Source organism: Xiphophorus maculatus, chromosome 5 (assembly GCF_002775205.1).
Source record: "Xiphophorus maculatus strain JP 163 A chromosome 5, X_maculatus-5.0-male, whole genome shotgun sequence".
Taxonomy (NCBI): Eukaryota; Metazoa; Chordata; class Actinopteri; order Cyprinodontiformes; family Poeciliidae; genus Xiphophorus; species Xiphophorus maculatus.
Window position 1 is genome coordinate 10,809,203 of NC_036447.1, and position 27,918 is coordinate 10,837,120.

General features: G+C 38.0%; 1 protein-coding gene across 2 annotated transcripts; it reads left to right on the forward strand.

The window, feature by feature from the left end:
• Nucleotides 1–240: 240 nt before the first annotated feature.
• Nucleotides 241–27,909, forward strand: rab11fip4 (RAB11 family interacting protein 4). Of its 2 annotated transcripts, XM_023334036.1 has the most exons (14): nucleotides 241–727; nucleotides 13,686–13,936; nucleotides 14,163–14,348; nucleotides 15,205–15,339; nucleotides 16,790–16,825; nucleotides 17,862–17,961; nucleotides 18,429–18,532; nucleotides 19,566–19,706; nucleotides 20,463–20,544; nucleotides 20,947–21,084; nucleotides 21,243–21,401; nucleotides 23,474–23,554; nucleotides 23,940–24,083; nucleotides 25,011–27,909. In XM_023334036.1, the coding sequence occupies exons 1-14, from the start codon at nucleotides 650–652 to the stop codon at nucleotides 25,125–25,127; spliced, it is 1,752 nt and encodes a 583-aa protein (XP_023189804.1). In that variant the 5' UTR covers nucleotides 241–649; the 3' UTR covers nucleotides 25,128–27,909. The 2 variants fall into 2 exon arrangements, with proteins under 2 accessions (XP_023189804.1, XP_005809124.1); XM_005809067.3 differs by lacking the exon at nucleotides 23,474–23,554 and having other exon boundaries at nucleotides 242–727.
• The last annotated feature ends 9 nt before the right edge of the window (nucleotides 27,910–27,918 follow it).

Consider the following 27,918-nt stretch of genomic DNA (forward strand, 5'->3'; position numbering starts at 1 on the left):
CGCCAGCCGGCCCACACAGGCTCTGGCCTCTTCTCCGTCGGAGCCAGACAGAAAGCGGGGCAGGCAGGGCTTGCTATGCAAATATAGCCTGAGTAGGCGGCAGCCCCTGTGCAGAGTGTGCAGCAATGTGAGAACTCTCGCAAACCCCGCCTACATCGGTCAGTTGCTAAGCAACCACCTGCAAAGAGGGAGGCAGCGGAGGGGAGGGGCCATCAATTCAACAACTGTTGCCTGATCTGAGCTCTCTCACTGTGTGAATGCAAGTAAGCCGGCGAGCCAGTCAGCGACCGAGAGGAAGTGTGTGAGGGTGATAGGTGCAGAGTGTGTGTTTAATGTGTGTGTGTGTGTGAGAGAGAGAGAGAGAGAGAGAGAGAGAGAGAGAGAGAAAGAGAGAGAGAGAGAGAGAGAAAGAGAAAGGCAGTTGCACTTTGTGTCGGTGCAGGAAAGAAAGCCAGGCAGCCGGTGCAGTGCTTTACATCCTGCACCCTCCTCTGCCTCTCCCAGGACTGAACCACTACCGGGGACTCACTCTGTGGACTATTCCGACGGCTTTCCTCTCCACTTGCTTTTGAAGGGAACACCTGTGTGTGTCGAGAGAGAGAGTGCGAGGAGACTCCGCGGACTTGGCCCCTGAGAGCAGGGCGGGTGGATGACTTCAGTGGATGAGGGTTTGGTCGGTGGAAAGAGGGAGACTGCTGAACATGGGCTCCCCTTCGTAGTTGACGGGGTAAGAGACCTGAATGCACCCAGCCTGCTGAAATGTGGGGGTGATGAAATATTACTTGACAGAATGAGAACAAAACATAGAATCAGGTCATTAGAGGGAGTTTTAGAGGAAACACGACCAAAGCAGTGACTGCTTGTGTTGCTGGGGGAGTTAAAGGGGAGCAGTGGGTCCATTGTGGCCCCGGTTTGTGTCTGAATGTGGTTGTTAAACATTGTTGACCCTGCCCCACAGCCTGCCACTCCTTCTTTCTCAGCTGTTGGGGTTTCATCCCTCTGTTAACATGTCTCTTTAGTCCACTCACTTTTCATCAGTGTCTTCTTTCTCTGTAGTCTTGTGGTTTTCTCTTTTCCTTCCCAGTTCTGTTTCATTTGGTGGTCCAACATCTTTGCTGATGGTAATGGGATTAATTGGAAATCAGGGTTGCTGGGAAGAACAGGAAATAATGAGAAGTGAGTGAAAGAAATGTGAGAGGTCTGGGACTTCATATCCAGGTAGATTATTTGTGGAGGAAAGATTAGAGAGGAAATGGGATAACAGGTTTGTTGACTTTATAAACATCATGCTGCACATAAATGAGCTTTTGTAGTGAGTTTGGATTCCATGCATTTCGTCTTAATATGACACACTGGTTTAAAACCTTTGGCATTTATTTTCAAATGTATTTTAGCGTTTTTAGATGCATCCACTTGTCCATCCGTAAGAGTATCCCAATGATGCATTAATGCTGTTACTAAGCTCATACTGAAAGGATAGCATATCAGACCTCAAATATAATTTTGCATTTATATTTTCATGTGTTAAATTTATTTGTGGCTGGACGGTCAGAGGTATTGAAAGTCTAATTGCAAAGAAGTAGCTCTGACCATATCATGTCTTGTTAAAGATATTGCTCTGTCGTGTATTTTGTCACCCACAATTGTCCACTAATGATGAAAACTCTGATTGGTCAGGACGTTCGAGATTTGTTCTGTGGGGTTTTGCCAAAGCGCAGAGATTTTAACAAGTGCACCGAACGGTAAAACCCTGGCATTTCTGCTTTGGTTTATGTATCTAGCTTAAATTAGATCACAGGGTGCCCAAAAGCCATAATGTCGGAGCAGTAACAATTGATAGGCTTTAATATGGACAGTGTGGTATTTAAGATGAATTTTAGTATTTCAACTTTGTGTCTTCGTCAATTTGACTCTCATGAATTCCATCCATGGTGGATGGTGAAGCACACGGTGACAGTGAAAACAATTGTTGAACCTATTAATGTTCCCGTTTGGATTTTACCTCATTTGTTTCTTTGCATATTTGGCATTTGAGTAAATGTTTTTGTGCGACTTGGCTAATTATAAGACTCTGTCTGGGGATCATCAGAATATCACGTGGTGCTGAAGTCGTGCAGAAAACATTGTTAGTATCTGAAAATCATCTAAGGAATGACCTGATTGTATAGTTTTTATATTTACTTGATTTGAAATCATTCCAAAGATCTTAAGTTAATCATTCAAGTGTTCTTAATCCTGAAATCCCTTTTAAATGTTTGTTATTGCCACATTTCCGGTGTTCTGGCTATTGCAAGCTTACATTTTGAAGTAGAACTTTGATTAAAAATATGAGAATATGAACAAATAACAAGAAAAGTACAATTTGACATCTTTAACAGGACTCTCAAAAGTTTCCCCATGCCTTATGTGATGTTATCAGTGGCCCTGTGTGTGTGTTTTGTGTGGAAGCGTGTGTTTTGGAGGGTATGTTTTATAATAACTAACAACAAAACCGCAAAACAAATAAGCTGAAAATGTGTATCTGATTAAATTTGGTTGATTGTACAGAAAATTCAGACTACTTGCTGTAAAAAAAAAAAAAAAAAAGTAAATCATGTGAATAAGTAACAGTAAAAGCAACATATTATTCTCTCTTCAACAACATTTAAACGTTTTCCTTTCATATGTGAAGCCGAGCTTTATTTGTATTGTTAATAGCAACCTGTTACGTCAGACAGCGCCATCATTTTGAATACAGCAGGTCTGTGACTGGACATTACATAATGGGATTGGACTCCCTCACCAGAGCAGATTTGCTGGTGATTGTTTCAGGCTTGAAACTGTCCCGGACATCTTTCCTTCAAAATATATTTCCTATGCTTCCTTACTGTGATTGATTTGAAAATAATTTGATTTTGTCTTCCTAAACAGGACTGCTGCAGAGTCTGTTTTCTTTGTTAGTGTACAGTAGTTCCACAAGGACCAGAATAACTAGATTAAGTCGGTGCTAAGATGTACTGAGTGGAGGGAGGTTAATCTGCAGTAAGCAAAGCAAAACAAAGACTCAAATACAAAGTGTGCATTAGTTTCTAACATGTTGGAATTGAGGAAAAAGAAACTACAATCTGTAGACTAAACAGAGGACTGCTAGCCACTAACACAGCTATTGGTTTTGACTTTGAGTTTATGGGGAACAACGGCAGACGTTCATGCTGTTCTCTTAGTTCACAGGTAACAGCTGAAAAATGACAAGTGCTTCACTGTCTGCTGAGTCTGCCAAACCTACATAGTCCAACCCTCCTAAATTCTTCCAATCAATGAAGACCGGAGGTGTGAGGGTGTGGGGTGCTGCTTGACACCCCCCCAAGAGAGTGTCAACGCAGTTTGTTAAAAGCTGTGATGACACAAAAAGAGACAACACCTTTCAGCTGTCTTGACGGATGGAATACAAATTCAGTCGGTACTGAGACAAGCAGTACAGAGCTGAATGTTGTTCACATGTCCAGTCATGCATTCAGGAATCAAGCCTCGGCATTGGATTTCACTCATTAACAAACACACAGCAAACAATACATCAGTGACACTTAAATCACTCATCAGGAGGATGTATTTCAAGTTCTCCTTGTTTAACGCAACTACACTATAAGCAGATCAGAACGTGCATGTACGTACACTCTGGTACATCAGCTAACGTTGGGATTCAAACATGTTTGTTGACTTTAACTGTTGTAGTTTTGTCATCAACCTGATGGTGAAGTCATTTCCTTCTCATTAAGTCAAGTCAAAAGTGAAACATTAAATGTGGTCCGTAGTCTTCCCCATGCTGGGGGTTTCACACTTGTAACTGAACTGGGTTTCGTTGACAATACCGCCACTCAGCCTTCATTGGGCCTCAGCAGTCCCTCCCTGCATTGTCCCTTTGTCCATTGCAGCATTCCTGGTAATCTAAGCAGCTACCTGGCTGCTCTTCCTGAAACAGATGTACACATGGTCTCTTACTGTAATGTACCATTCAGTCAGAATGTAAAAAAAAAAAAAAGTTCTCTCAATTTTCCTAGTCGTGCATTTCTGTTCGGTTGTCATGTCGGACGTTTGCTGGAATTGAAGTTTCTTAGTATTTGGCATGATGGTAGTGAAATATGAGTCATTATTTCCCGTTTGTGTAATGTGTTGGTGTGCTCGTGCGTAGGAAGAGCGTTGCCTTGCAGAGGAGCATTATAATATGGATCCAAAGGGAGATAGATGCACAAAAACACAAGCTGTCCTGTATCAGCCTGTCTAGGAAAACTAGAGTGGAGATAATTGTCGAGGTACAATGACGGTTGTAGATGTGGAAAGAAAGGCTTCAAAGAAATTCATCTTTAAATGCTGTTGTGTAATCTTATATTTAAAATACCAGAAAATTCCAATCTTTAAATTAAAAAGTGGGGTATATACCTGTGGTTAAAAGGTAGAAGCTTTAATCAAAATCACCAGCGTCATAGCTATATTCCCTTATGTTAGTGTTTTGCTTAATTGCCTTTTACCAAACATGGCAGCCGTTTGCATTTCAATGCTGACCCATTTTCGGTTTTGTGGTACGGTTCCTCATGCTTTTATATTGGCATGTCCTGTTATTTCAAAAGGCCATGGAAGATTCAAAGGGCTCTTGGATGACAAACATGCCCACAGCATCACAGATCCTCCACCATACCCAGTACTGGGCATGAAGTGCTTTTCCACACATTGATTTTTTGTTTCATGCCAAACCAACCTGGAGTGTTAGTCCAAGTCTCATCCAACTAAAGCATGTGAATACAGTTAGTCTTAGTATATCAACTTAAAAAAGTATACATTTATAAAATGTTTGAGTTGCTTTAATTTCAAAGGAATTGCTAAGGGGAACCAATAATTGTGATTATACAATACACCAAAAACTGGGATTTTTTTATCTACTGGATAATTGTAAAAACTGCATTTTTCAAACTTTTTTCAGGGTAAGACTATGCAATGAATCTTATGTAATTAACTCGATATTAATATGACAGAAATATTAATGTGATTATTCTATATACCAATTGAAGGCCCACAAAACACTATTTGTTCATTTGATTTGAACTTGAGTGTTTAATTTTTTTACTGTAGCTTATTCAGTTTCTCTTATAGGCTTGCTTGTCATTTAAACATGTGACTAAATACTTAGAAACACAGTGGAATGTGTAAATGGCTTGCATATTTACTTGGAAAAATAAATCACTTGTGTAGATTTTGGATTTAAAGTGGGTTTAAATGTTCAGAAAAGCCTAACAGGCTTCTCTGTCCCGGCGCGTCTTATTATCATCTGACAGGATCCAGGACTTTGAGGCAGTCAGATTTAACACTGAGTATCAAAGCAGAAGTTAAACGCTGCACCTTTTAAGTTAGTTTTGTTGTGGCAGCAATTCAGGAGCTTAGAAGAATGGCAAAGAAGAGGGGATAAACGAACAAAGAGGGAGAGATGCAGGAAACGCCTCTGCAGAGAAATACCTCGTCTCTCTACTCTGCCTGACAAACACAAGCAGGGAGATACTGCTGCTATCAATCCGTCGTTTCCTCAATCCCTCCATCTTTTCTCTCTTTTATCCTACCCTTTTCAGTCTCTTTTTCCTGCTCAATCCTTTTCCTGCTGACTCAGACTAATTCAAAGCACCAGCACAGTGAGTATAAACCTATGCAAGTTTATTTTCCCATTCATTGATGTTTCACTGAGATGTTGCTCTCATCCTTTGTTAAGTCCTTTCTGTTTTTCTTGCTAACCACTCTGTTCATTTGACCGGATGACAAAATGACTAGTTACCATCCCAACTACTTGCGCAACTGGTAGGCAACAGGAAAAACGCCTTTAAAAGCTCTGCAAGCTAAATAATTCCTTTTAATCTAGACATACTCAGAAAACATGCCACAAAGATGTTCCAGAAATCTTCTCTGAGGGCAGCTTTCAGAACAGATCTCAGCTCTTTGAACATCTTCAGAGACTTCAGTATCTCCGGTGAAAAGCAAAACCTCTTATTTATGAGAGATCTGGTGTAAATCAACCTAAAACAAAATGGTTGAATCTTGTACTTTGCTGTTTTTTCCCCCTGCTTTTAAGTTATTTATGAGTAACAGAAAAACTGCAAATGTTCAATATGCATAACATTCTTAATAAACATATAAGTGAAATCTCAAAGTTGCAGTTATGGTCTGGAAAGTTTTGTGTTATTGTTTTCTTTTCTAGAAAAGAAAACAGAGATTCTATTGATATAGACTCAATATGGATGCTACATATATATATATATATATATATATATATATATATATATATATATATATATATATATATATATATATATACTGTGATATACAGTATATTAAAGTTATTGAGTTGTTCAGCTCTAAAATGATATTGATCCTCAGCACTCAGCATAGACTGAACTGGTGTGAGCAGAAGCAACTTTTGTGTCTGTATATTTAACAACAGATGCCATATGCGTTAAATTTGTTGTTTGGCTTGAAAAATACTTTTCTTTGCTGATTGAATAGTAAAATTAACTTGGGTAGCCTTCAGTAATTAACCTGTGTCACTCCAAGCAGACGTGCGCATGTGAGCTTTTATCAAAGCATATCAACAGATCAAAACGGGTAGTTTAAGTGAAGGAGACACAAACATTTCTTTTAATATCTAACTTGAAATATTAGTTAAATATTACAAATAATGATTAGTTTTCCTGTTTGAGTTTGTCTTGAATCCCTCATATTGTTTTATGCTTTGATTGCTGTGCTGCAAAAATGCCTTTGCTGATTTTGTGTCCAGTTTCTAGCAACTTATGTTTAAAATATTAGCCCAAGTTGGAATCATAGACTTACTTTCACATCCTTTTATTTGCTGTAACAAACTTTACAATTCCAGTCACAGTTTGTCTAGTCTTGCTTTTTACCTTAGCATATTTAGCATTAGTTTCAAGTGGGCCTGTCATCTACGCGTATTGGCCATCTGGAACATGTTGGGATGAAACTTCAATCAGAGCCAAAGAAAATAAGTCAGTCTGCTGTCGGTGCTATTTGTTCCATTTGGTCAGCATGATGACTTTACAGAATCTTCATTAGTGCAGACAGGACATCTGCATAGCTCAACATTTAATTAAGTAAAGTTGCAGTGTGGTCATTGCTGCAACATTTGACGAGCACTTGTATAACATTTGTTGCATGAGCGTTATGTGGAGTCTCAGATGTGTGATGCTCATTACCACAGAGCTTTTTTATATCGCTAAAAATAAAATCACTCCGGCTTAGCTGGGGAATAAATTGTGTGTTTTACAGTATGAGATGCATAAATAGGCAATACTGGAGGGTTCTTTACTTTAAACTACATCTAATCTCATCTGAAACTCAAGGCAAATATCCTTTCTGAGAACTAAAGGGCCATAATTATACCTTTGACCCCTTGGGAGATTGGCTAAATATTTTGGTGTGAAACCACCACAGTACAGTGATGGCTGCACTGACTTCACATGAAGCAAATACCTCCATTCAAATAGCAGCTAAAGCTTTTCCTGGTAGCGTATGATTTTTACGGCTGCTGCAGCTTTCCCTGGAAATCTCTCCTTCCTGTAGACTTACAGTGTCTCAAAGTCATGTGACTTTGACATGCAGGGAAATTCTGCATGTCATTGATGGCTGGAAGGTTTTTTATTGCCCTCACTTCCTACACCTGATGTGTATTTTTAGTTTTTGAGATGCTGAACCTCACAAAGTGAAGTTGGAACATTCTGATGGAGGAAGAGAGAGAAAAAAGCCGAGGTTCATGTGGGTTAATCGCAAAAAAGATCACAGTTTTGAAGAAAAAATGTCAAAATCACACTTTTAGTTGCTATTGAACCATTCTAATTAGGCCGATAGAAGATTGTACTGTTGACCTTGTTACCACAAGATGATCTAGGATCTAATAGCTATAGTATTTTATAGCATATCAGACTTTTGGGGGTTATCCTTTAAAGGCACATGGAAAGCAGTGGAAAAAAAGATGAGTCCAGCCTGTTCAAAAATGTGCATGGTATTTTATCTGTTAATTACAAAGGGATGGTTCCTGGAAGCATGTGTTCCTGTACCAGAACATAAGCAGCATTGGTTGAGGAACAGATAAGAAAGAACAAAGGTTTACTAAAATTTAACTTGAAGTCCTTTCTGGAGCAATTGTTTCTTGGTTACTCACTCTGAACCAAAGTAAACATACAAAAGGTTCAAGCACAAAAGTAGAATTCCTGCTTGAAAAACGCTTTATCATTCTGTTGAGCTGCAATCACTATCAATCAGCTGTCATCTTTATTTGCTTCTCTTCTTATCTGCTGCCAAAATTCCAAGAAAAGTTTCATCACCAAAACAGATTTATGGTTTATTAAAAAAAACAAGAAAAAAAAAAAGGATTACCACCGGTTCTGTTTCATTGATCTGGTTCCTGGTTTTGCTTCAGTTTCCTTCTCTTTGTATTTATCCTATTGATGCCACACCATCAATGTTTGCAGCTCAACAGGTTTCTAAGCCCCCTAATTTTGTCAGGAAGCCAGTAAACGTCTCATGATGCTCTCTTTACGTTGTTTGTAATTTAGAAGAAGAGCTTGTGCGAGGTACATGCAAACCTGCAAGTGGATTCATACCCTTTGAACCGTTTCACATTTTGCTTTGTAACATTCACTAACTTGGTGTTCAGTTTTTTCCACTCAAAACTGAAAAAGCCTGAGGTAGAACAAACCTTTGCTGTGATTAGAGCTACAGGTTCTTTGAGGTATTTTTCTACCATCTTTGTGGATCTAGAAGTTGCAATGCCCATTTTTCTTTACAAAATTAAGCTCATTCAGATTGGATGAAGGGTTTCTGTGAACGTTACTTTTTACGTTTTTCTGCAGAGTTTGACTGAGTCATGATGAAATAAACATCCTTTGAACCAATGCACTATTGGATTGTCAGACAGTTGTTTTGGATTGAGTTCCTTTGGTAAGGTGAACCAACACCCTAGTTTAAAGTTTTTCTTTCTTTCAACACCGACTTCCACTGTGGGGATAGTGTGTTCAGGCTCATGTTCAATGTTGGATTTCCATACCCTGTTGCATTGCAGACCAAGAAGTTGTCGTTTGACCAGAGCACCACATGTTTGCTGTGTCTCCTACGTTTTATGTTTTCTTTCAACTGTCTGTCTTCTTGCCAGTCTTTCAAAAATGGATTTTTGAGGTGCTTGGCTTTAGTTAACAGATTCTCCCACGTGGGCTGTGAATCTCTGCAGCTATTTGATGCTTCTTTGATTAATGCTGTTCTTGCTTGGCCTTCGAGTTTAAGGCCACATCTTTGTAGGTTTCAAGGTGTGCCAAGCAATGTTTTCAGGTGATAGATTGAACATTGCTCAGTGGGATGTTGAAACTTGGCATAATGGTGTGTAATCTAACCCTGGTTTAAGCTTTTCCAAACATTTCTTCCTGGCCTGTCTGCTGTGTTGTCTGGTTACTAATATTCTCTAACAAACCTCTGACACATTTACAGGACAGCTGAATTTTTACTGAGATTAAATTACACACAGGTGGGCTCTATTTATTAGACCACTTCTTAATTTGGTTGTGTTAGATTTTACTTTGGCATTTTAGAGTTGATGGGATTATATGTAGATGGCAGGCTTTTCATATTTTTGTTAGTGAAACTAATATGAAAACCAAATATTGTTTTTCTGTAACTGTACAATTATGCATTTTCTGTTGATTTGTCTCAAATCAGGGTTGATTTGGTTCAGATCAGGAATTAAACTGAATTGGATTATACAAATGAAAGCACAACCTTTGTTTTTTTCATTATTTTTGTTGTTGTTGTTTTACACACAGCGTAACTGTGGTGAAGACGGTTATGTATAGTGATGACTTGCAACACTGTCCGCAGCTGTTGCAAAATATTCCCTGTAAAACCCTGTTACTAAAAAGTTGCAGTTAGTGAACCCAGTCTGTCTAACTGCCATTTATTGACACTTGCCTGTATCTCTGCTAAACAGCCATATCCACTTGTTTTGAGAAAACTCTGTTTTGCTGACCTACCTGTTAACTAACCCTGTAGTAGCAGCTGTACAACAGCATCTACAGGTCAGTGTTTTCATTGCTCTAATCCTCCAGAATGTTGCTCAACTGTTGAGGCATAAAAATTTCATGACTCAACAAGATAAGTTTCAGGATGAGCTTTGCAGGGTTTCATTGGCAGCCAAACATTCATGTTTTTACATTATTTAACTTATTCACAACTGAAAACAAACCAGAAAAACAAACTGAGCTTGTTGTCAATATTTCACATGTCCTGGGTCTTGAACTTTTTTTTTGACAACCGTCCCCTGAACATTGTTTTTGTGTCCTTTTCAGTCTTTTTCTGTCACTACGCTGATGTGAATAATGCACGTTTTTGCATATCCTCCCTCCCAGTAAGCTGACCTTCTTCTTTCCTTTTTGCTTTGTTGTTTATTTTAAATTATGTTTCTCATCTAAAACATCTGTGCAAAAAGGAAACCTCTAGAGGTGTTTGACCCCGCTGTCACTTGAATAATAGTTCTACATGTTTCATAACACATGTGGCATGTATCAGGAGGCATTTAATAGATCATGGCAAGTGAAGAAACTAGCTCGAATGTTTTGAGACAGACTGAAAATTACTGATATTATGCCTGAAAAATGTCAGTCTTATAAATGTATAATCTAATTTATAATTAAATTTTCCTCGGGGATCAATAAAGTATTTTTGAGTTTGAATTGAGTTAGAATTTAATCAAGTACATCTACAGTACATATAAAATATATTCAATAACTGTGCAGGTAGAATTAAAATAAAGGCAACTTGAATGTCTTTATATCTTTTTTTCCTGTGGTATTAAGCTCACTTGGGGGACCAGGAAGAAGTGTTGGATAGAAATGATAGTTTGTATTTTAACTAGGTCAGACTCAGCAGCAACAGAGAACATTATTTTTATAGAGTAAATGGAGAAGGAAATGCATGCACTGAACCAAACATTCAGTGGAGAGTACTTATGTTTAGATGCATTTGTTCAACAAAATTCTTTACAGAATTATCTTCAAAATAACTGCAGCCCAAAATCTCTGACCAGCTCATTGACTGTTTTTATTAGAAATTATATTCCTACCATGATAATTGACTGGTGACGGTATCAAGTATCAAACAGGTATCCCTTTTTTTAAGAACAGCAGTCACTTTGAAAATCTGAGTAGAATAATTAATTCCAGACATTTTTCAGAAGAACGTTACTTTGATTTAAGCTGATTGGAGAAGTGCAGATAATAACAAGTTGCTTAGCTGGAAGAATTTCTGATATTCATAAAATCAAAAATCATAAAATCCTAAATGAAATCCGAATTGAAAAATGCTCTAAAAACTAAGCCACCAATCAGCTCCAGTGTGATCAGAGGTCAACAGTAATCTGCGCAGATGGTAACAGAGGTGAAGCCTCTGTGGATAGCTGTGTTTCTGCTCAAGGATATTAAACAACTTGAAGCATCTTGTAGACTCGTGGTGGCAGTTGAAGCGTCAGGCTGTCAAAACACATACTGAATGTACATTTGCTTTGCTTTTTCATAAGTCCGACCCAGTGCTGCTTGGAGAGTGCACATGTATGCATATGTCACAAACCATCAATTTCAGTTTACTTTAAAATTTTAATTGGCTGCTGTAACACTTTAATATAGTATGCTTGAGCAAAGTTGCAGTCCCTACTAGATCATATTAATGCATGTTCTGCACACCTCAGCGATCAGCTGAAAGCTTCCGACATGAATGGGGAGTGTGATCCAGATAAAGTTAGTCATAAAAATGACCATAAGATAAGGTAAGCCAGGATCCTGGAACAACTGTGAGATAGTGATTTGATATAAAACAGCAGGACTGACTCAAATTCAGGTCGAAACCAGATTGGCTCCAGATGATCAACAGTTCTAATTATGTACGCTTAGTTCTTGCAGTCAGAAGATTCTGAGCTCTGCATGTGAATCATCTGCATGCTTTGGCGCAACTCTTCTGCTGCATGTTTGTTTATCTATTATTTCAAAGGCTTTACGTGATCAGATTAATTATTCATAGAATAATATTTGTGATTTAGATCTAGAATTTAGTGGGAAACTAAAGTTTGCTCTATACCATCTAATGCATTAAAATTATTACCAGAACTAATGTTGGTGCTTACAGTAGTATATGCAGCACATGTTGTTAAACTTGAACATTTCTGACATCATTGAAGTCTGTGTTCAGTTCTCTGGTTTCTTCTTTACCTCATCACACAGTGTGTGTCCTTCTCAGCTACAGGGAAGGCACGGTAAAAGACTTTTCTTCTTTTTTTGTTGTGTTCACTGTGACTCACACTCAGAGCCCTGGCCAGCCCTTTGTTACAGAGCACAGCCCCCATTTGTGTTCAACCACTGACGGTTGCATGTAAAATGCTCTACAGGGACTGTTTGAGTTGCTTGGTAATGGCATGAGACTGCACACAGCTCTAAGCTAAACAAATGCTTCAAATGACTATTTCAGAGTTCTGACTTCACATTATTTAAGTGGGGGTTTTTTCTGTTGATTTTTAATTAAAAATACTTTGGGGATGGAATATGTACCTTACGTTGTTTTCCATTTCATTGTTTAATGTTATATTTGTCAGTCTGGTCCTTCCAACTTCAGCCTTCTCACCTTTGTGTCCATTATTCATCAATTCATTCTCCAACAATGTGTCATTATGTCTATTTATTAGTTAATCTGTCCAGCCTTTCATTTGTCAGTCAGTTTATTTATATGTCCAACCAACCGTTTTATCTCTATCCATTCACTCATTAGTCTCAAAGCCATTTATTCATCTGTCCGTCTATCAGCTTGTCTATCTGGTTGTCTCTCTCTTCATGTATCTGTTCATCTCATCTGTCCAGTAATTCAGCAGCCTGACCATCCATTCATCTATTCATACATTTATCATTTTGTTCATTGATCCTTTCTTCCATAAACAAATTGATCAATATTTCCATCTGTTTGTCTATCCACCCATCTGTAGAAATATCTGTCTGCAGTTCAGTTAGTTTGCATTTTTTAATTGGAACTGTTTAACCAAAGCTTTTTTTTTTAGTTGGAAACTCATACTTATGTAAAATTGAAAGATAAACTCATCAATCTTGATCAGTTTTTTATCAGTGTATAATATAACCTAAGGTCAGATAGATAAATGTTTTCTTCACAGCCCATTTCCTTATACACACACAACCTGCTTTTTGTTTCTGATGTTCTACTCATTTTCTGAGTAATAACCTTCATTCCTGTCCATCAGATTCATCAACTTTCATGTATCTATTTCCTCTACTTTCTATTGCAGCTTCTGCCATCATGAACCCTACGCTCAGTGAGGCTTTTAACGGTTTTATATGCAGAGATGACTGATGTCCACTGATGCATTAGATCAGATTTTGGCAAGTTTACGTGACACAAATAAGACAAAGTGGGACTTCTGACCCAATGTCCTTACCATCCTATATCTTTAAGGACCTGCTGTGTTAGTGAATAACTAATCAGTGGAGGAATGTTGGGAATCTACCTTCTAGCATTCAACTGTCCCAGAATAACCCCAACAGTGCCTTACCAGAACTACTGCAACATAATATTCAGTCTGCGAATGTCTCTATTTTTACCTTTTTCTCATTTCTCTCCAGGCTGGCGAGGAGGAGCAGGTCCTCCCGGTCATCATGTGCTCTCGGACCTCTCCTGACCCCGTCCCCGAGTGCCAGTTGTTCCCTGACGAGTTGGAGGAGTCGGAGGAGGGGGTAACAGAAGAGGGCAAAGAGAGGGAGTCAGACAGAGACAGTGCTGTGGAAAGCTCCCAGGGGTCTGACTCTCCAGAGGGTCTCACCAGACACTTGGACAAGGAAGACACACTGGGAGAGCTCTATTTCTCTGGGGACAAGTAAGCACAGTTAGAGCCTTTTTAACCTTTGTCTTATCTCCTGTAATGTCACTGTAGTCGTCATTCTGGGAAATGTCTGAGTGATTCATTGAAACTTCTGGTTTGTTCTGACAAGCTTTGTTTCAGTTTTTACTTGTCTGTAATAGACATTGTCTTTTGGCCTTCTCTTATTGGCATGCTAGCTATGTAATCAGAGGGTAACATTCATGTTTTTTGCCTCTGTCAGGTGTGCTCAGGCTAATATCTCTATAACCTCCGACCTTTCCACACGTTCTTCCGCCTCATTGAACGAAGAGCAATTTGAGGACTACGGTGAAGGGGAGGAACCAGAATACACTCCCAGCAGCCCCTCTCCAGACGACGAGACTCGGACTAACGGTTACTCCGACCTCGGCTCATCTGTACCCTCAAGGTAATGGAGGCCTGAATAAGAAAACGTTTAGTCATATGTTTTGATTTTAATTTTGAGATCATTCTTATATTGCAGTCTGCTGAGGCATAATGGCTTTTAGTCTAATTATGATATTCCCTTTTCACCTGTTTGCATAATTCATCAATTCATCAAAGGATAATAGTGGTAAAAAGTGCAAAGAAAAAGGCGGGGCTGAGAGGGTGAGGGAAAATAAAAAACAAAAACAATAAGTGTAGAAAATAATTTTTGAAAACTGCTTCACAAATCAATATTATCAATATGCGACCCCTTTGTGTTTTTTTCCAACAAAAGCCATATTTAACATGATCACCAAGTTGCCACAGTAACTTGCCCCCTCTTTTGTTTTTGTGTGTTGTGTAGTTTACAAAGGCTAATTTGTGATGAGGCAAAATATAAAGTGCTGTTTTGTTTCTGGGTCTTGAACTCCATTAATTTTTTTGCAGATTTTAATCTGCAGGCTGTTGATCTCCAGGATATGCACTGGAGTTATACTTTCTGAGTTTTGACTGAGGAACAGGAGTTGAGGCCCTGCAGGCAGTGTTAATATTCATCAATATGGTTAATAGGACTAATCCTCTTAGTTGATTGACTGGCAGTACAACTCCACACTCGTTCCATACATACCAATCAGACAAAAGACTGCAGAACTGGGATTAAATTTCAAAATGGGGACCATGTTTTCACCAGAAAAACACAACCAAAAAGACACAGATCCTTCCTTGTGTCAGTCTCATTTATTTTCTTGTCACTCGTTCATTGTTATGCCTTTAACTTGTTAAAACACCTGAATTAGATTTTGCAGAAAAATCAATAGTTTTTGTGTTTGTGTTTGCAGTGCGGGTCAGACCCCTCGGAAGGTACGTCACCAGTACGCCGGCGAGCTCATGGACGTCTACTGCTCCCAGTGCAGCAAGAAGGTCAACCTGCTCAATGACCTGGAGGCTCGGCTCAAAAACCTCAGGGCTCACAGGTAACACACAGTAGGTTGCATTACTAACCTCTGGAACCAGGAGGGCTTTTTTTGACCTCAAATTAATTCAGCAGACTATCAGGTCCAAATTGTTGGAAATCGTAGTTGTAGTTCTGTACAAATGTATTGAGTACTTTAAAAAAATAGTGTAATCATTAAAAAAATGTGTGTTTGATATGGAAAAACAAAGAGAAGTGTGGTCTTCTTGCAGCTTTCACAAAGAGCTACCATGGCCCTCTTGACTGCTTCTCTGGATAAAAATTTCACTGCTCATTCTCTCAGTTTTGATTGACAGCTGTGTCCTGGTAGGTTTCCAGTTGGGCCATCCACTTTTCATTTTCAAACGGTGCTCTTTGAGATGTCGAAAGGCTGTGATATTGTTTTATAATCTGATTCTGCTCTAAACGCCCCCACAGCTTTCTCCCTCACCTGTCTGCTGTGTTCCTTGGTTTTCGTGATGCTGTTTGCTTTCTAATATTATCAAAGATTCTTCTGAAGCTTATATAAAAGTTTTTAAATGTATGTAATTAACTGGCAGTTTTACTGTCAGGCCGCCCTGACAGATATTACTGATATTTTATGAAATATCTTGATGTTTTTCTTTGCCATTTGGAAGAGTGACAGTGGTGTATAAAACACAATAATTTGATCATGCATGACAACAAACATCCACCTTAATATCACCAAGTCAACAGGAACAGATGCTGCCAGCTATTTTAGGCACTCTACAGGTTTTTCTATGTCCAATTATCTTCCTCTCGTATTTCCACTGTTTGGTTTGAGTGCTTCTTTACCATAATATAATAAAAGTGATGCCATATTGTCACAAAGGTGTTCAAAGAGCAGCTGTTGCACGTGTACATAAACACACACAGACTAATTGATTATTCTGTAAAGCTGTCTCTCTGGTGCTTACCTCAACAGCCATTGTTTACAGGGTAGCTATTTATGGAAATATAATCCATGGTCACTTATTTTATCTGTACTGTTGACCTGAAAGCAGTAATGCACAGACTGACAGTTGATAAACTCGTTTAAATCATCAGAGAGTGTTAAATTAGCAGAATAATGGTTGTTAATGTCACTACTTCCTTATTTTGTGTTGTTTTTTTCCCCTTTTTGAAATCCACAATGGCTGTCTTGATAATGCTACATTAATTTTGTGAATAATAAATCAGACACAGGAAAAAGTCTACATTTGAAGGGATGGAAGTGAAAGAATAAAGGAGAGATGTACAGTAACTGAAACATAAAGGAAGATAACTGAGAAATATCTCAGTTATCCTCAGTTCTAAAGAGGTTAATTTAGCTCTAAAAGCATAATGAGATTACTTATATCAGTTTTTCCTGCCACTGTATTATAATTCTTCTTTTTTATTCAGATTATGTATGACTTTTTTGTATTTTAAAAAATGTTTATTTTTTTGTTTTTGTTTTTCTTATCTTATAGTCCCAGTCGAAAAATCTCCAGCACTGCCTTTGGAAGGTAGGTCAATCTGCCGTATATGTTTGTCTGTGTGTTCATTGCTATAGTATGTATGGCTGTTTGTCTGAACCAAAGGTTAGTCAGTGGTGTGTTTATGCTTTTTATGCTCCACACTGCTTGTGTTTGATCTGTTTGTTGACATAGCCACCAATAAATGGATGAAAAAGGCCACTCAATGCTTCCTTATCACTTATGTGTTTGCTAATAACAGTTAATCACTAACTAAGCTTCCAGACAAAAATACAAGCATAATCAAGGAGGTAAATGGATATCGAGATGCACAATGCACAAAATAGTTGCCCGAGTGCTTTTCTGTGTAAAGAAACATGCCCATGAAATTATGACCAATCACACAATAGTTTTGCATGCAGACAGAGGCGAAAAGTTTGGCAGCAGGTTGTGACAAGATGGGGTGGAAATGATTCTGAACTTATTTTATTAGTGTGTTCTTGATTTTATCAGGCTTTAAAAAATTTGTGAAAAAGCTAACCTCAATTATTTGTGTCTTATATTTGTAATATATTTATGTTTCCTGGCTCTGAAATATTCCATCTTGCCTTTGGTTTCTGGGCAAGAGCTTTTTTGGCCACCGCTAGGTAACCAATAGCACATGAGATGTCTTCTCTTGAAGCTATTGTCCCAACTGTAGCGACACAAACTGAATTATGGTGACAGAATGAAAATGGCCTGTCAGACCTGATATATGTACTCAATAAGGCTTGGCCCCATCTCCCTGTTCTTTTTATTGTACATGTCTAGTTTGATTACATCCACTGTTTTACTGCTCTCTTCATCTATTCTCTTATTCCTTGTCGTCTGTTTTCCCTCTCTTCTTTCTCTCTTTTTCTTTCCTCCTCTCACCTATCTCTACATTACTCTTGCTAATGGAGCAGAACCTATTCCATCTCTTTTAAAAGGGCTTCGTTGTGTTAACATCATACAACAGAATGTCAGCCAGGCGAACTCAAATGCATATACTGAAGTATTCACCAGCCTTCTACATGTTCCCTAAGTGCATGTATTTGTGTCTGAGCAGGCAGCTGCTCCAGAACAGCAACCTCAGCAGCCGCAATGGCAGTACGGAAGACCTTTTCAGAGACAGCATCGACTCCTGTGACATTGACATCAACGAGAAGGTGAGAGTTCATTTGTTTCGTCTGTGTCCCCCGGCGATTTGCACACGTAGTGCTTGGGCATCTTGAAATGTAGCATTAAAATGCCAGAAAATGAAATGAAAGGATGTTGCTTATGGATGTATGGCCTAGTGGAAGGACAAGAATATCTCAAGTCTTTAATATATGGAAGGGGAGGCTTTTTAGATAGTTTGGCAACTTGCCCGTGAAGTGCCTCATCTTTGATAGATCCCGGGACCCATTAGAAAATTGAACTGAGTTGTTTATTGTGTATGTGTTGTTAAGTTAATTATAAACAGCATATCATATTTTTGGGGGAAAAATAGCTTCATATTTGTGTCTTATTTGATTGTTTATTTTTTTTGCACAAGTTTTCTAATTTTTGTGTAAAACATTGTTTTAAGTCATTCTCCTGAATATTTGAATCATGAATGTATATTTTCAAAATATACTGAACCTGTTTCTGCCAGGTGAGTTTTCTTGAGAAGAAGGTAGCTGAACTCGAGAATGAGATTCTGATGAATAGTGACCTGAAGTCCAAACTGAAGCAGGAGAACACACAACTTGTACACAGGTAAGGTCCACTTATTGTTTTCTAGGTTTTAGTTGTAATTTAAGGACCCTTCACTTCAAATGAAGACTCTGTTAAAGAATCTTATAGATTTTTTTGATCCAGTGGACTCCTGTCACTCGTGTTTGAACTCGCGTTCCCTGACTGTTTTAAGAACGGTCTAACCAAACATGACAGTCTAACCAAAAGTGAGACTGTCATGGTGGTGTGTGGGGAACCATGGTTACAGCAGTGGTTTTGTCTGTTCTGCGGTGCCCACATGCACCTTCATGTAGCTGACCTTATGCCCAAGCTATTATCTTCATACTCCTAGACAGCATTCCAAATAATGTATCACTTTTGCATCATGGCTGTTATGTGCATTGCATTGCTACCCTACTGTGATTATCACTTTAAAGGTGTCATGAAGTAGCTGGGGAGAAGTTGAAAACTGTGTCCAGGTCCAGTTGTGGTGGTTGCTGGGAGACTGAGGAATGCAACGTTTTTCTGTCAGAATGCAGTTCGGATGTGTCAGACGGAGAGTCCTGCAACCATATTTAGCTTATGTTTATATTTATTTATAGAAAAGCAGAAATAAGTCGGCTTAAGTGTCCAAAGAATTAAATAGTTTCAGAGTGTGTGGACATTGCAACTCCTGCGTGACCACAGTAATCATTTCAAAACACACAGATGTGTATGATCTCTTGTGACTGCACCCACCAAGGTATGCTTCAAGAGCGCTGCAGGGGTAATATTATTCAGGAGGCTAAACTCAGTGATAGATGGATGCATATATCTACTTAGATAAATTGTGATAAGCTCAATGAGATGTCCAGTTGTGTGATATTCTACCACATAGCAGGGTCTGAAGTTGGAAATGAGACGGTTCTTGTTAAATGGTGATAAAATTTTACATGCCATTTTTTATAGTATAGGGAGACTGTGGATCAGTCTTCATCTCATGAGAAGTGGACCTTAGCATTTAACAAAAAAAACACCCCTCTCAATTCAAATTTTACTTTAAAGGTAATATTCTGTGACAAATTCTTCATGCCAGGGTAAATGAGCTAGAGGAACAGCTGAAGGACCAAGAGACTCGTGCGGAGCAAAATTTCCAGGAGGAGTTAAGAAGACACAGAGAAACCTACAGCAAAATGGAAAGAGACAAAAACACACAGATAGAGCTACTGACCAGCCGGTAAGAAACACACAGGCACTCTCACACTAAAGCAACCGTTAGACATTAACTTTATATGCAGTTTATATAACTGCATATAATGTTAAAGTTAGAAATTAACTTTACATGCAGTTTCTATTTCAGTTACAAAACCAGATGTGTCTTAAACCGGAAAAAGCATTGAAGTTAATTTCACTTGTAACAAAAACATGATACCATGCCTAGAAAATGATGACCAAATTTGACTATAATACCATTGTATTTGAAACCTTGAAACCTTCTCCAAAGTGATGTTTTGTCTGAAAAAATTGAGTGATAATTATAGTTAGGACCTATACAATGAAAGTTTTTGCTGCAGTTCAGAGAAGCTGCAGTAATAAGCTATGCTGAATGTTCTCGTCAAAGTTTTTCTATTATTGTCATGCTTCAGCTACTTGGATGTACATTCTATGTGGAATGAAGAATCTGATATGTGTTCTTTATCCTACCATTTGTAAGAAAAGCTTAAACATCCAGAAAGCTGACATTTTCACCTGCACCTATCCACTATGTGTGTTTGACACAGTAAGATGCTTGTTGGGTATTACAATTGCAAAATGTTGGCGTAAGAGAGCCTGTTTTCACTTGAGGTACTGTGCAGTCTGAGAAAAAATAACCACTGAGTGAATAAGAGTATCTTTTTAAAACTGTATTTAAGGTTATTTTTCAGGCAATTTATTTGTATTTTGTACATATTTATCATTTTTAAACTGTATTTTTGCCAAACTGTGTTTTCAGTATTAAGCATCTGGAAGAGGAGAACACTGAGATGTCTGTTAGTATGTTTCGACTCAAATCTCAGACAGAGAAGCTTGATGAGGTGAGCCAAGTTTACTTTTCCTTGTTAGAAACTACCATATAAAAAACAAATGCCATTAGATTTTTAGCACTTGCCACCTAGTGTCAAAACACTGTCACAACAGACGAGTGATTGTTTTAAGAAAGTGTGATGTATGGCTTGTAGAGAACTGCTTAGTTAATATTTAATAAATTATTTTTCTGTGTTTGCAGTGTGTCTGTTTGCACACAAATTCTGCCTTTTACTGTTAGACCGAACTGGGATTTAGGCGTAGTGTTTACTTTTTAATTGTTGTTGTTAATTACATGATCTAATGTAACAATGTTAAATTAAAAATAGGTTTTATTGCACATGTAAACAGACATTCCAAATTTTATTATGAATTTAAAAAAAGAAATTTTAACTTTGTCCGTCTATCACCAGGAGAAGCAAAGGATGACAGCCAAGCTGGAGGATACCAGTCTGCGGCTGAAGGATGAGATGGACCTGTACAGGAAAATGATGGAAAAACTGAAACAAAACAGAGAGCAGTTCCAGAAAGAAAAAGATGCCATGCAGGAGGTAGGAGGATTATCTAAACAGCCTTTAAAATTTCAGCATCTGATCGATCAGTTGTGTGTTGTTTTTCTCTTCCTGCAGAATCTTGTGAGCTCAAAGGCCAACAAAAGCCTTTCCAACATGATATAATTTTGTTATTCAGACAATTCTGTGTTGTGTAGTTAATAGAGGATCTGCGTCGAGAGCTGGAGCATTTGCAGCTGTACAAACTGGAGGCGGAGAAGCCTGGTCGGAGCCGCAGCTCCTCGACTGGACTTTCAGACTTTAACAGCAGGAGCAGAGAGGTGGAGCTCGAGCATGAAGTTAAGAGACTGAAGCAGGTGCAGATAAAATCATTTTTACAATCCTTTAATCCAGTTTCATTTCTAAGTGCTTCAGCTGCTTGATGTGTGTTGGCGTGTAGGAATGAGCTTTTTTTTTTGACAAATTTTCAAACCATTATTTTTGGGGGATTTTACAGCATGAGAATACTTTATGTACCTGTATCCAAACCCTCTGTTTTCCCTTCATCAAAAAATATTTTATCCATTATCATAATATTTAATTAGTAGTCGTGTTCTACAGAGAATTTCCACACCGTTCAGTGTTTTTGCAAGCTCTCCACCAAATTAATGTGCTTTCTGGGCTCCCAGAGAAGTAAAATGTCAAACTTTTCATAAATCAGTGAAGGCCCTTGCAGCGCTTTTATGACTACAGAGACCACACTCCTCACTTCTCCTCTGTTAAATAGTACATTTCTGTTCCGTTTTACCAGCAGGAATGACAACAAATCATAATGACCCCTGTTAGCAGCTTTTAAAATCCCTTCTTTACTGCAGCCCTGCACTGCATGAATTACTGATATTTTGACTTGGGAGTAGAGAGTTAAGTCAGGCTGAACAGTGTTGTATTGGCTCTTATGAGAATACAAGTCACAGTCTACATTTGAGAGTAGTATATTTTAATGAATGTACCTTTGTGTTTCTGCTTATTATATAGATGTGCACAGATATGTATATTGAATGTTGTTGTCTAACAATAGTCTTAAATTGTTGGAAACCTGTTATTTCCAATAGGTTTCCAATATAAGTTTGGAAATCTATAGGATATGACCAAACCAAAGTATTGATTTAGTCATATCCAAACAAAACCAATTGGTTTGGTTTGGAAAACTATTCCTCCTGCTACAAACTGAAAGTGGGTTAACGTAGTGCATTCTGGGATTCTCTTTGTTTTCTGTGTGTAGTTCAGTTCTGAGGGTCCCAACAGTGTTAAAGAGGCGGAGCTCTTTCTGGTGGTCAGGTGACACAATATTCAAACATTAGTGACTAAGACATAACCTGATCTTCAGCATTAATCTGTCCTTAAGATAACTTATTATTGATACTGTGAAAGACTCAAATGCTCCTTTGCACAGCGTGTCTGTGTATATTGAATCAGAATCAGTAACATCAGATAATGATGCTTGCCTCCACCTTATAGGAGACGTATATCACTGTCATCAAGTAACAATGGGACCTCGTCGAGGGTCATACGTTTATCTTGTTTTATTCTAAACAGATATCTTTATAGAGTATTGAGTCAGGCCCGCTGAACCTGAGTCCCCTATACACACATAATACATCAACCATAGGCTAGCAGATGCTAGCTTTATAAAAATCTTATAATAATGATCATTATCTTGTGTTTTATAGAATCTCAGGTTATCACTGTACAGCTCCACAAAAAAATCTAAAGTTACTAAACTGCCAGCTGGAAGTATGCAAGCTTAAATTCTCTTTTATTGCATTATAACTTCATAAACACTGGCTTTAGAGTCTATCGATTTTCCTACTCTTTCTTCATGTTTTTAGTGGCTGACACTTGGAACTGATGATTTAATAATAAACTCAAAGTAGAAAGTTAATTATTATTTTCTATCTCCATTGAGGAAAAATAATAAAACGTGGTCTGGTAAGGATATAAAACACTGCACAAAGATCCAGTAGAGCCTCATTATCTCATTCCTTTTTTATGGAAAACTACAATATGCCTTGAGTAATGAGAATTAGATATTTAATAGCAGCAGAAAAAGAAATGACCAACAAAACACACTCATAAAAAGTTAACAAGGTGGAGATAAAAATGAACAGAGTCCAGCAGTGTGATGGACAATCTGATGTAATGACTGTAATGTCTCATTCTTCATGAGACATAATGTTCTGCATTTTAAGAACCCAAAGCGCCCCCCAAATTTTTTTTTTCTTATTTAAATAAACATTTAGGGATTTAACTTTTTAAACACCTGATGGGCCAGAGACTGAAACTTTGTACCAAATCAAACCCAATAATCCCCCTTCCTGTAATCCATGAGAAAGACCGACACTCACATTGAACTGTGCACCTCTGTAAATGTGTGTATGTGTGTGTCCAGCAATGTGCATCCCAGGACTTTCTTCCCCCTGACTTCCATCTCCTGGTGTTGTCTGGGGCTCAGCGCTGCCCCGGACTCACGGTAAAATTGCCTCTGTGACCTTTGACGTCCCGATTAACAACTAATAACACTGGAGTAGAGTAATCTCGGCCAAGTGTGATTGGGGTCAGCGCTGCAGCTCCCTTGTTTAATGGCTGAAGGTAAAACAAGGGAACAGCAAACTGGCTTCCTGTCAGCAGTTTTAAGCAAACTAAATCATAAAGCTGTGCAGGGAAACCGTTAACACAGATAACCTGTGCTATGTCCTGATTAGCTGTGTTTGCAGCCTGATGAGCAAGCAGGTGTTGTGTTCTTGGTGTATGTGTTAACATAGAGTAGTTTCTGCTTTTAAAAGCTTATTCTACACGCTTATCTTTTCATCCTGTTTTTCTCTCCCTTACCTCCCACCATGATTTGAAATTTTTAGGAAACCCAGAAGCTGAGGGAGCAGAATGAAGACCTGAATGGTCAGATTCTCAGCTTAAGCCTCCATGAAGCCAAGAACCTGTTTGCCACCCAAACCAAGGCTCAGTCTTTAGCTGCTGAGATAGACAGCGCCTCCAGAGATCAGGTGAAACTTCCATCCATCATTTTCTATTGTTTTAACTACTGACTTTCTTCTAGGTTGTTCTCATGCTGTAGTCAGAACTCATGTATTTCTAGGACATATCACAGGATGACAGTGTGATAAAGGTTACATTAGTCATTAAGCTAGTGTAGACAGGTTCATTGGCTACATCTTATGTATTTTCTAACTGCATAGCAATAACAACAATGCATACCCATCCTAAAATGACTTCATGTAATCTTAAGGCAAGTTCTTTAGGGTTTTATTATTCAGTAAACTAAAAAAAAACTTATGATGTTTTATAATTTAATTTGATTTATTTGGAGATATGATAGTTATTTTTCATTTCAAAGTGAAGTACCATCTGAGACAGTTTTAATGCTTGATTTATGAGTCATTAACAATAGTCTTCTAAGATTAGAGATTTACCTGTACAGAGTCCAAAGATCAGTAAAAACCTATTAGCTAAATGATGCACAGCATTTATACTTTGATCTGCTGATATGCATCAGGAGTGTAGTTTGGTCAGGAACACCTTTGGTTCTCTTCTTTTGGTCCTGTACTCGCATTTCAGGCATGTTGTATAGGTAACATTATTACATGAGACGGATTGTGACTAACATGAAACAAAAATGGTCACTAAACAAGCATACCAACCAAGAGCAGGTAGGGTGAAGGAGGTAAACAGCATGAACGACAACAATAGCAGAGACTGTTTAAGAAAGAAGACCTTATTTATGGTATTAAAGTGCAAAAATATACACTTGTGTACCTATGATAGTACCCCTGATAATGGTCAGGGGTACTATCATAGGTACACAAGTGATTTTCCAAATAAAATCAAGAGACCATTGGCCAGTAAACATCTTTGGGTAATATTTTAGATGGTATTGATAATAAAATGTGTTTGACGTTCATGTTTCTCCACAGTTGATGGAAGCCCTGAAGGAACAGGAGGACATCAATTTATGCCTGCGGCAGTATATGGACAAGGTTATTCTGTCCATCTTGGACCACAACCCTTCCATTTTGGAGATAAAGAACTAGCATACGCCTAGCTGGGATGGAAATCATCAGTCCTAATGTCAAATGGTTGCCAGTTATCTGTTCTGGGAATCTATACAGGAGGACGGCAAAGATGAGTGGACTTGGTTTATGTAAATGGACCTGCTTTGCCCTCTGCTGTTTGTTCTGAGGACATTTTCTCCCCATGGACTAATATTCAGCGATACATTGTGAGGGACTTTTCTCAGTGAGCGAATGCTAAACAACTGATGGTTATGCAAATGTGACTGTTGGTCTCAGTCTGCACTGTTTTCTTACTCTGCTGCTCTGTTCTGTTCATATTGTTATGACTTTTTTTATGTTACAAGCTGGTAGTTTCTAAGCAGGAATAACCTGAGCCCAACCTGCTTTTAAAACTGACGCAGTCAGTCAGTGGAGTGCACTGGAATTAATCTAAAGGGCATAAATACTGGAACAGCCTAATGCGTCTTACCTTCAAAAAGTAATTCCGGTATTATTGAACGATAAATGACTGGTAGGGTCTATTTTTGGAAAAACAGTATGTCAGATTAAAAAAAGAAAAAAGATGGCAAGTAGATGGTTACCCTGTTCCAGACAGACATGAAGGCAGCCATGTTGCCTGACCTGTGTACAAGAGATGATGAATGCATGTAATCATTAATTTGGACAAGCATGTATTTTGAAAAGAATAAGAAATGAGCAAGCTCAAAGAAAGGACAGAAGGAATGTTTTTGGAAGTTGAAACAAATAATGAAATGCTTTGGAATGTTGGACTCTACATCCTGGAGAATAGTTTCTTTGTAAAATCAGTGAAAGGTACACTGAAGGGTTTTTTTAATGTTTTTTTTTATCTTAAGAATAGTCTTCCAAAAAACTTTGCATCTATGTCAATCAGAGCGGTCGTCCTTAGTTGGCTCAGAAGGGTTGAACTGATTGACAGAAGTTGTAGCCAAGGAATGTCTTTAAACTCTAAAGTGAAGCCTGAGCTGGAAGAGATTTGCAGCTGGTAGTAATATACCCAAACAATGTTGCACAGGAACGTTTTGATATGAATGTGTGGGGTAGCTACGTCTGAGTGATTGATGGTGTCTGTAACAGGCCATTTAGACGCATCTATAAACACAGAGAGATCAACTTACAAACCATTTGGATCAGCAATCTCATTGCCACCTTCTAACAACGCATTTACATGAAGCCCTGATTTACTTTGTGTGACTAATAAACTGCTGTAAATATAATGAACTAAATGTTTTACTTCCTGTGTGGCCAAAAGGCATTTGTAATTTAATGTAATTGGTTAAAACATGTTTTAATACACATGTACAGTATTTAGTACTGCAATTGAGGGTTACTTTAAGTGGATAGGTTGACATTTTTGAGGTGAGATTCTGGCAAAAGCTTACAAATGGTTAATTTCTTACCTGCAGCAAATAGCTGTCTCTTGGTGTCTAGAGTGTCTACATTTAGTATAAACCCATATTAGATGGTCTCAGAGGATAATGCTAAATTGTAGTAGAGACTTCAGTTGCCATTGGGTGTTTTTTTGTTTGTTTGTTTTTAACAAAAAGAAAAACATATAATTATTTACATGGACAATGGAGTTCAGACCCAGTGTGCCACCACAGAGCTTCCGTTGTGAAACATAGACTGACACCAGAATATGTACAGTAAAGCATTTCCATTCAGACTAAATCTCTAATAGAAACAACAAAAAAATGCAATAGAAAAATATTTTGTTTTGATTTAAATTAGCCTGTTTTTTTTATTTATTTTTACACACCCATACTATGCTATAATTTCCCAGCATGTTTCACACAGGACGATTTTTGGTGGTACACATCCTTCTATCTCTGTTTGTGTAAATAATTATTTTTTTCTGTAAATAACCACTTAAAGCAAATGTAACAACAGCTTAAAGGTTTATAAAATACTATTGACATAAATTATTTTTGAGTTGGGCTTTATTTTAAAGCCCCTGCAATCCACTATGGTCTTGGTCATCCTCAGGCTAGCCCTTAGCTGCAGCTGGAGGAACCATCTAATCTGGATATTTACCAAATGAAGATGCTAACAGAGTTACTACAGGTAAAATAATACTGCTTATAATCCTTTAACTCAGGAACTCAAGTCAAACTTCCTGAACTATCCCATTAAAGGAGGAACAATCAAAATCTGCTGTATTATGTAATTCTCACAAACTTGAGTTTTGCTTCCTTGCACAAAAAATATCTTCTTTTCTTTTGCATGGCTTACATTTTTCTCTGTCTGTGCCTTCTGAGGACATTTTTTCAAGATGAACTTGCTCTAGACTTACACATTTTTCAAGGTACACTTTGTGTCTGTCAGACTTGTTTTCCTGACTTATAAATGTTGTACTGGAACAGTAATCATTTGTATTGATGTGCCACTTACCACTCTTTTTAAGACTGGTACTAAAAAAACTATTTTTACAGTTTTATCAAAGAGAAACCAGCTTGTTGCCTAGGTGCTTTGTTGGATGTATAGCACAATGCTTTGTATGGTACTTAGACTGGCTCCTGTTTAGTCTGTATAGTGATTAATTCTTTTTTTTCTTTAAAATTAGTTTCTATTTCTTTCGTTTGTTTTAACTTTTTGTTAGCTATGGTCAGATGAGTAATTTTCACATTGCTTAAAACTGACTTTTTGTATGGTTGTAAACCGTCTTCCTACTTCAACTGTGAGCATTATGAGCAATATTAACTTATACAAATACTGGCTCATCGGTTCTTTCAATAGCTGCTTGTGCCATCCTCAATTTGAATAAAATCCAACCCAACATCAAGTTGTAAAT